This window comes from Biomphalaria glabrata, chromosome 4 (assembly GCF_947242115.1).
Source record: "Biomphalaria glabrata chromosome 4, xgBioGlab47.1, whole genome shotgun sequence".
NCBI classification, from domain to species: Eukaryota; Metazoa; Mollusca; class Gastropoda; family Planorbidae; genus Biomphalaria; species Biomphalaria glabrata.
This window is the reverse complement of record NC_074714.1, coordinates 49,495,144-49,504,177: the sequence shown is the minus strand read 5'-3', so window position 1 is coordinate 49,504,177 and position 9,034 is coordinate 49,495,144. Positions and strand designations below refer to the sequence as shown.

Below are 9,034 nucleotides of genomic sequence, written 5' to 3'. Positions count from 1 at the left end.
GTTTGTTTTGGACATTTGCGAAAGGTGGTGTTATGGAGTATTTTCGTGTTAATTTCCAAGGTGATGATGAAGTAAGGGAATAGTCTACATATTAATTTTTGGTCTTGGCCTTGATTGGAGAACAATGAAGTTTAAGCTTAAATTTTGCACAATTTAATTTTTTTTTTTTTAACAGATTTAAAAAAAAAAATGTTTACCGTAAACTTTGTTTCAATAGAATTTCTGGAGGTATTATAAAGGCCATCTCTCTCTCAGGCACTATCTATAATAATGTATATAAATTTAAATATAAATCTATCTAGAATCTAGACGTAGATTTGATGAGTCAGTCCACTATCAATCTCGTCTAGTTCTAGATCTAGATCTAGAGATAGTTAGTCTACTCAGATCTAGACTAATCGTCTAATGAGAACACTGTTTACATTTTAGATCTAGAATCTAGTCTAGACCTAGGCCTAGGGCAAGGGTCAAAGGTTTCTTACAACGCATTGTCATTTATCACTTAGATTTAGATTTTTAGATCTAGATTAGAAACTAGACTGAGTCACTATAGGTCTAGATTCTAATTCTAGATATCTAGATCTATATTTCGAGCAAACTAACGATCACTTCGATATTTTTTGAGCTGCAGTTACTGAGAAATGATAATGATCGGGGGAAAAAATTTCTTTTAAATAATATATAGAGTCTAGTCTGATAAATAATATTTTATTTGAATTTGGCTTTTCTTTTTCTTTGATAACTGGCACTAGTGAAAAGTGACCAACAGGAAAAAAAATGGCGACCACTAAGCAAAACATCGGATTGTCAGCTCCAAGTTTTTCGCATAAACAAAATGGAGCTGGTGGTATTATTGATGATTTCATGTACGGATCGAATGTGGCATCAGCCCACATTTATATACGAATGGGTACTAAAAAATGTTTGCCTTTGCTTTCATTCACTTCCAATACAACATTCTGTTACTACACACAATAAAAATAAATGATAAATGATAATCTTAAACTTAAATCTGATCTATGACTCAGACTTAGACTTAGACTATGAGTTACATTGAGTATGAATATTCAGAATATGAATCTAATTAATCTATTGAACTATTCTATCATTTAGTTAGATCTATGATTCAATTCTATTCTTAATTCTATGTGACTTCACTTATTCAAGTTATTAATGTATTGCCACTTAAGTTTAAGTGACTTATCTCGACTCTATATTCAATATTGTCTTTTATTGACTATGAATTGAGTATATTATAAAAATTATATAGATCTACTTAAATCTACTATACAGTATACTTCACTTAGTCTATTAAGTCACACTACAGTTACAGTCACACTACAGTTACAGTTCACTACTGAGTCAATAACTAACTTAACTTACAGTTACACAACTAGTGACTATACTTCACTATACTATACTTTTAATATATGTCAGCGGTGACACTGATCACTGACAGTCATCAGTACTCAGTGTAACTCATACGACAGTAGTGAGTAGTCACTGTTTTATAAGTCTTCAGTTTTAAACTCATTGTCAAAAGTTACATTTGATCTAATCCTAGAACTAGACTAGATCTACTCTACTGTAACTCTCCTGCTGTCAGTGTTGTATTGTACAGACAAATACATCGACATATATCTGATCATGACATATATGCCAAAGACAGAGATGACCAAAATAATTATAAAATAAATTAAGCAAATCAAAAAGGAAACTCTCCAATAAATGTTTTCAAATATGAGTTATTCCAGTTATTGACATTTGACATATTATTTAGATCTAGAAACTTTTAATAAATAAGACACTAAATTCTTCACATCTAAAATTTAAAAAACAACAGTGTATTAGATCTGTGTGAGATTTTGTTTATATACATTGCCTATATGTCACTCCCCTCAACAATACCTAGGTGTTATAATAAATGAAAAGTTATGAAATCCCTATATATCCATGAAATTATTAAAAAATCAAACTTACAAAGCATTGTGATTAATTAAAATAAGTTTTTACAAATCAAACATAAACATAAAACTAAAATTTGCCATTTAACCTTGGTTATAAAATACCAATTATTATAATATGCAACTTCTGTTTGGGACCCCCAACTCAAGAATACATTTTAACGAAACTAGAACAGATACAATTAATAATAATAATAATCTTTATTATCCATAAGGAAATTTGTCTTAGAATTAGTGCATTGTTCCAAGCAAACATTATAACTATAGAAAACCAAAATATACATTCACATCAGACTCACTCAAAATAGAAAAATAGAGAATTATTACAAATGCATATATTCATATTTGACAAGAATAACACCAAGTAAAATCACTAAAGTTACAGTTCTATATATTTCAGGACAGAAGATTAAAAAGTAAAGTAGCAATAATGTTCATAAAACATTAAACCATAATTTACATATTTTTTTTTACAAACACACAACCTAACAAAATACTGAGAGACCCAAAGGTTATGTCACATTTCTTATTCCAAATGCTAGGGCTAATTCATACATATGCTCCTTCTTCCCTTTTGCCATTAGAGCTTAGAATGGATTGCCTGAATCAGCCCTGAAAACAAATGATAGCAGAGTTTAAGTCTCTAATTACCATGCATGACTTGATTGATACATTGATACCCATAGGATGTAATTAAATCTTCTGTTAAGAAGCACTGTGTAAGTGTAAGACTAGATAAGAAATTCACTGTCCAACACTAAAGATAGATGTGGCCAAAATGAATACATTGACCAATGCCAAAGACAGAGATGACCAAAATAAAATACATTGACCAATGCCAAAGACTGAGATGACCAAAATAAATGCACCCTCCAACATAAGAGTTTTGAGATTATTAAAATAAAATAATTGATCTATGACAAGAGGGAGATAACCAGAATAATTTGTTTCAATAATATGTTTTTTTGTTTTTTTTAAACAGGCTTTATGCGAAAAGTTTATGGAATCCTGACTGCCCAGCTGATTGTCACCACATTGATGTCTGGCATCTTCATGCTTAGTGACACGCTACAAGACTTTGTTCAAACCAAGTAAGTTTAAAATGTTTAAATAAAATGTTTGCCTGTGAATTTTTTTTTGAAAATGAGCCAAGAATGTTCATAGATCTATTTATAATCACTGCCAGACGTAGATGATTTTATAATGATCTAGCCCAGTGATACCAACAGTCCAGATCTGGCCAGAGAGGTGGTTCCATCCAGCCTGCCGAAATGTCAGCACAAAGTGTAGAAAATCCCCCAGCCAGTCTGAAAATTAAAAAAAAAGGTTGAAATATGAATTTTACCTACATTAGGGGCCTCACTTTTACTCCAATTTGTACCTTTATGAAATGGGAGAACCGAAGAAACTACAAGTGGACTCAATATATTTAGAATCTACCAGTAAAAGTGAACGGATCTTTACTTTTATATGGAACATAATAATATTTTTGATTTGTAAAAAAAATGTGGCTGTTTTAAAAAAGAACAACATATATAAATTGCATTATAAAACAAATATGACTGCATTCTTGGTTTGAGCAGCGAATAAATATTTTTAAACTATGCCTTGAGATTGGAGGATCAATGAAAATATTTACCAAAGTAGGGAAACAAGAAAAAGAGTTGTTGGCTAGCCAGCTATAATGTTGCTCACATTTTAATTAGAGAACTGAATCCATTTTCCAAAGCGTAAAAAAAAAGATAACTTTCAGATAAAATATCCTATTAATTAATGTACTAGATCCATAATTTCTTAATATATTGTTTTAATTCAATTAAATTTCATTTTTGTACCTTTTTTGGTCATGTTGCTCGTGGCACGAGTGTTGGAAATACAATTGGCCTGTAGTTCAAATTGATTTGATAGCCGCTCCTTCTTCTTACTAGGAGAAATAGTATGCTGTAGACTTTTACACTTAGACTTTTGCCTAGTGCGTGGTATTCCATCCTGAACACAGTTGGGGGGTAGATTGCAGCACTCTTCCAGACTCACAAACTGGTGGGGTTGGGCATGGAAGGAACATTAACTCTTTCTCTCCTAACTGACGATACCAACGTTGATTCCACCAGAATGTGGTAAATAATTACGGAGATAAAGAGTTAACTTTTTAGTTTTGTGGGCATCACTAGTTAAAGTTTAAGAAACACTTCCTCCTTAGATCTATGATCTATACATATAGCTAAATTGTAGCATGGTACAAGCAGTTGTGACATTACTTTAGATTTGGAAGTTAAAAATGTGTTCTTGTTATACCAGTTCTTATACTCTCACAAAGCTATGTAGATATCAATTTTGCTTGATAGTTTAATAACCCACAGTTTCAAGATGACTTGACTATTTTCAGCCACTGGATGCTGACTATCAGTATTTTCGCTACTTTTGGAATTTTACTTGCTCTGATGTGGAAGAGGCATGAAACACCAACAAATTACATCCTTCTTGGACTTTTTGTGAGTAACATTTGCACTAGATCTCATGGCTAAAATTCAGTGTAGTGAATTATTGACAGTGCTAAAGAGGTTTCTCTCAATTAAAAACATTTACTTAACAGTGCATGCACAGTCCAATATAACCAGTCTAATGTTCAATGTTCATATTTCTCCTTGTACTAACAAAAAATCATTATCTGTCAAAGACATTGTAAGTATCCCTTTCTTTGTTTTGAATATTAATTTTTTTTTTACTGCAGACATTGATGGAGTCCTATGCCATTGGTGTGGTAGGTATGTACAGATATAAATACCTTTTTACTGAGTCTGACTAGAGCTTTCATTTATGTTAGTCATATAAAAAATAAATTTCCTTTTAAAATGAATACAGTGACTGTTATTATGTTGTAGTTTAGAACAATGTTAATAAATTTTTTTTTCATGAAAATGTTACACAGTTTCACTGATTTGATCTCTATATTTGTTTGTCAGTAACATTCTACAAAGTGCCCTCAGTTATTCAAGCTTTTCTTTTAACAATTGGATTAACTGTTGGTTTGACTATCTACACATTGCAGAGTAAAAAAGATTTTACCTCTTGGCATGCACCGTAAGTTTTTTATTTATTATTATTATTTTATTTTTTTTAATTTTTTAGATTTGTTACAATATGTTGATCTATGGTTACTGAGCTAATGTTTAAAAAAAAAAAAAAAAGGTATAGATGAATAAACATTTACCATTTTGTCACATCACGTCTTGTAGATTATTTTGACTTTTGGGGTATCTGATGTGAAATATCAATTTCAATTTTTTTTTTCATTCTTAGAATCTTATTCCAAATTAGATATCTGGAATTTTTTTAAAATTTATCTTTTCCCACTATTTCTTTAAATGATACAGACATGTTGCTTATGTAAAAGGGACACAACTTTTGAATTTGAATATAGCGAAATAAAGTGAAGTCCTTACAAAAACATGAACCACCAGCCCCTGACTGGAAGGCAATACAGCATGAGTTGAATAGGGAACATGACATTAAGATTTCCAATAAAGAATCATTAAGCTGTAAATTTCAACTGATGTCTACTCTCTAAATTTTCTATATATTAATGTATCAGTGTTTTTCTGTTTAGAGATATACAATAAAGATAGGGCCTTTGTTTGTTTGTCTAATGATAAAACCTAATAGCTCTATGTTTTGTGTCTATTCTACTGATGACTCTCAAAACTTTAAACATTTAGTTTTGGTCCTCTGGGAATGGGTGGTGTTAAGACCAGTCAGTTTGTCAATCATCTGCCCATCTTTTATTATCTGTCTCTTGCACCATAATAGTTTTAATTAGAGTTGAATCTCATTATGTTTCTTACAAATCTAAACTCAAGAAAAAGTTCCAACAGGTCAATGACAAACCTCATCATTAGTTATATGCTCCTTTTATCAGATGTTCTTGGTTGTTTATGGGGGTGGAATCATCCTATTTAACAGCTGGTATTCTTAATAAATATAGAGGACTAGATATTAGAATGAGAATGAATAGTATTGAATAAATATTTAGTTCTACATGCTTCTATTGTAGAGTATATTTTTGTCTTTTGTTTTTTTTATATTTGTATATTTTTTTCAGAGCTGTGATGTGCCTTTATGCATTAGTCTTGGCTTCCCTTATACAGGTAATTATCGTGATACTCCATCTCTTTGGAATCATTTCAGAAATCATAGCAATATTAATCATTTCAGTGAAACTTCATAAAATAAATGTAGTCTTTTAAAAAGTCTTAGTATTTAACTAAAGTCTAACTATATCATTTTAGGTGTATCACTTTTTTTGTTTGTCTTCGTTAAAAACAATTTTTGTGAAGCTTATTATGTATAATGTTAATAGTATGTATCAGTAGAATTAAATCATGCTATCAGATTTGAAAATTGGGCTGAAGGCTTGAAGCTCGCCTGCAAACTAGGCTAATTATTTACTATCTTAGCTTGAAAGATGTGAAGTTTTCTTTGCATTGAGTGTCTTGATTTTGACATTTGGCTGGACACAGCACTTACCAGATAAGATCATTTGTATACATTGTAGAGGATGTAAAGAAGCCGGTCCATTCTTTTACATTGTCCAGCCAGATTATCTTTAGATGATCCTTTTTTTGTCTCTCTCCATTGTACCCCAGAAGGGTGATTTTTGGATAGTGAGTCATGTCTTACCATAAGACCAAACCAGCTCAGCTTTCATTTCTTCACAAGGAGTTACATTATGTCTGCTAAATAAAACCATGCAGTACTAAGCAAGTGCTAATCAGATGTCATGTTGTAAAATGTTGTTATAAATTACTAAGAATGCTGATTTCCTCAATGTCCTTTTGTTTGTCTTTCAGTGTTTGGTCATTGAAAATTTCTCTAGTTGACTTGTCAAAATGTTTATTGTCTGTCTCTCCATGTTTAGTTATTGTGTTATTGAAAGTTTCTCTATTTAACTAATGTCTTTTTGTCTGTCCCTGTGTGTTTGGTTATTGAAAGTTTCTTTAATCGACTTGTCAGAATGTCCTTTCAAATGTTGATGATACACGTTGTGCATTTTGGTGTTTGTCCACTTTTGAATTTATTATCTGAGAAAGGTTGTATAGTTCTAGGTTGTAGAGTTGCAAAAACTTTGTTGGTAACTGACTGTGATTATTTAACTATGAGCATCTTTACATCATAGTAAAATTATGACAATTATAAAGTTAGTTTAAAAAATAACTTTGATCTTAGTAAGAGAAAGTCAGGTTTATTCTGATCATCTTTTTTTTTCAGGTGTTCTTTCCCATTCCTGCCCTTCACTTTGGTATCAGTCTGATTGGGGCAGCATTGTTCTGTGTCTTTATTGTTGTGGACACCCACCTGCTGATGGCCAAGTTGTCCCCAGAGGAATATATAATGGCAGCCATTAACCTCTATTTGGATATCCTAAATTTGTTTCTTTACATTTTGCGTCTCCTTGGAGAGCGTAAGTAAAGCTAAGGTTTGTGTTCCGTCTCCACTGGATTGAAACACTTGTTATTCAGACAATACCCAACTGATTTTGTTGCTATGTAGCTCACTCATGCTTTGTACTCCCAAGTAATGTAAATACTATCTCATTAATATATCAATATATTTCTACACATATTTTTTATTTATTTTTGGTTGAAATATATTTGTGTAATGATAGATTAGGGAACATAATAGAAGACAAAAAAACTTGATTGATTTATTTTGTCAAGGCAAGGTCAAAGTACCTTGAAATAGGTCATCTTGTATATTTTTACATTAAATCTTTATCTCCATGAAATTGAAACATTGAAATATATTTTAGAGATTAACCAATAATGTTTTTATGAAGATTTTTAATAGGAAAAACAAACACATATCTTATTTTTTGTTGTATTTTTTTTTAAATGTTGACACAGTATTTAATTCAGAATTGCATAACTTATTACTTTATTGCTGGGCTTTGTTCTTCCAGTGAAACCTAACATAAAAATCTATAATTTAAAAATATTTTTATGACTTAAAAATTATTCGCCTGGGTGATTATGACTTGTATAATTTTAATAGTTTTCAGTTTGAAAATGTGATTACAGGTTTATTGTGTTGCCTATAGTGGTTGGGGTTCAGGAATCAGAAAATATTTTTTTTTTACTTCCATAGTTTGGTTGTTTGTTGAAGTCTTTCACACTTAAACTTGTATACTTTATTTTTTGAATTGTGTATCATTTTTTCCAGTTCAAGTAAGAAACCAAGAGAATGCTTTCAAGCTTAGAATTTATTTATTTTTTTTAAATTATGTGCTGACTTTTTGAATTATTCTAAGTTTTTGTCATTAATATTTTAAATCATCAGAAGACGAAGGAGGATAAATCTGTATAATAGTTCATTCTATTTCTGCTGTTGTTTTGTAAATCAGACATGGTACAGCATTAACCAATTCACCAGGGACTATTTAACTCTACTGAGCATAATGTTTTCCATGAGAAAAAAAGGTTTCTTACTTAATGTTTTGTTTTGTCAAATATTTATTCTTAACATGTGATGGGATTGTGGCTTTTGCAGAAACAATGCTGTAAAGAACCAACTAAAATAAAATTTGTTTGACTACAGTGAGAATTATTTTTTAGTGAGTTTTGTATTCGTCACTATTGCTGTTTATATGAATTTATAGAGCCGATGATATTTTTTGATGCAGACACTTCAACAAAATCAATTATATGTCAGTTTGGTCATTTTTCACAATGTTAACATGGATTGTTTTATTGGCCTGGTGTTTTGTGCTGTTCTCATGAAAATTATTTCTGGGACCTTTGCTGGTTAATGTTTAAAAAAATCTAAAACATAAATAATCCAGTTTTTTTTTATTACCAATATTTCAGAATTAAACTTCTGTTCATTTTTAATTTATTAATATCAAAGTGAACATTAAGGATTGACAGAAATAAATCTGAACATAATTTGAAGCTCACATACTTTCAATTAAGAAATTGTATCAATGCTTACTCAACTATTTTTATCCAATTTTAAGCATACAAATATAGCCTCCGCTGCCCCCCCCCCCACCACCAATATATTGTACCTATTATTAA

General features: G+C 30.7%; 1 protein-coding gene across 1 annotated transcript; it reads left to right on the top strand.

Annotated features, from left to right (window-relative positions):
* Positions 1 to 746: 746 nt before the first annotated feature.
* Positions 747 to 8,554, top strand: LOC106073174 (protein lifeguard 4-like). The gene is made up of 7 exons (XM_013233663.2): positions 747 to 910; positions 2,947 to 3,055; positions 4,351 to 4,456; positions 4,696 to 4,729; positions 4,928 to 5,045; positions 6,064 to 6,109; positions 7,230 to 8,554. The coding sequence occupies exons 1-7, from the start codon at positions 778 to 780 to the stop codon at positions 7,428 to 7,430; spliced, it is 747 nt and encodes a 248-aa protein (XP_013089117.1). The 5' UTR covers positions 747 to 777; the 3' UTR covers positions 7,431 to 8,554.
* Positions 8,555 to 9,034: the final 480 nt, after the last annotated feature.

Coding starts and splice junctions, on each gene's coding strand:
- LOC106073174 (XM_013233663.2), top strand. CDS start 778: ATGGCGACCACTAAGCAAAACATCGGATTGTCAGCTCCAAGTTTTTCG. Junction 4,730..4,927: donor CTATGCCATTGGTGTGGTAG/GTATGTACAGAT, acceptor TTTGTTTGTCAG/TAACATTCTACAAAGTGCCC. Junction 6,110..7,229: donor TCTTGGCTTCCCTTATACAG/GTAATTATCGTG, acceptor TTTTTTTTTCAG/GTGTTCTTTCCCATTCCTGC.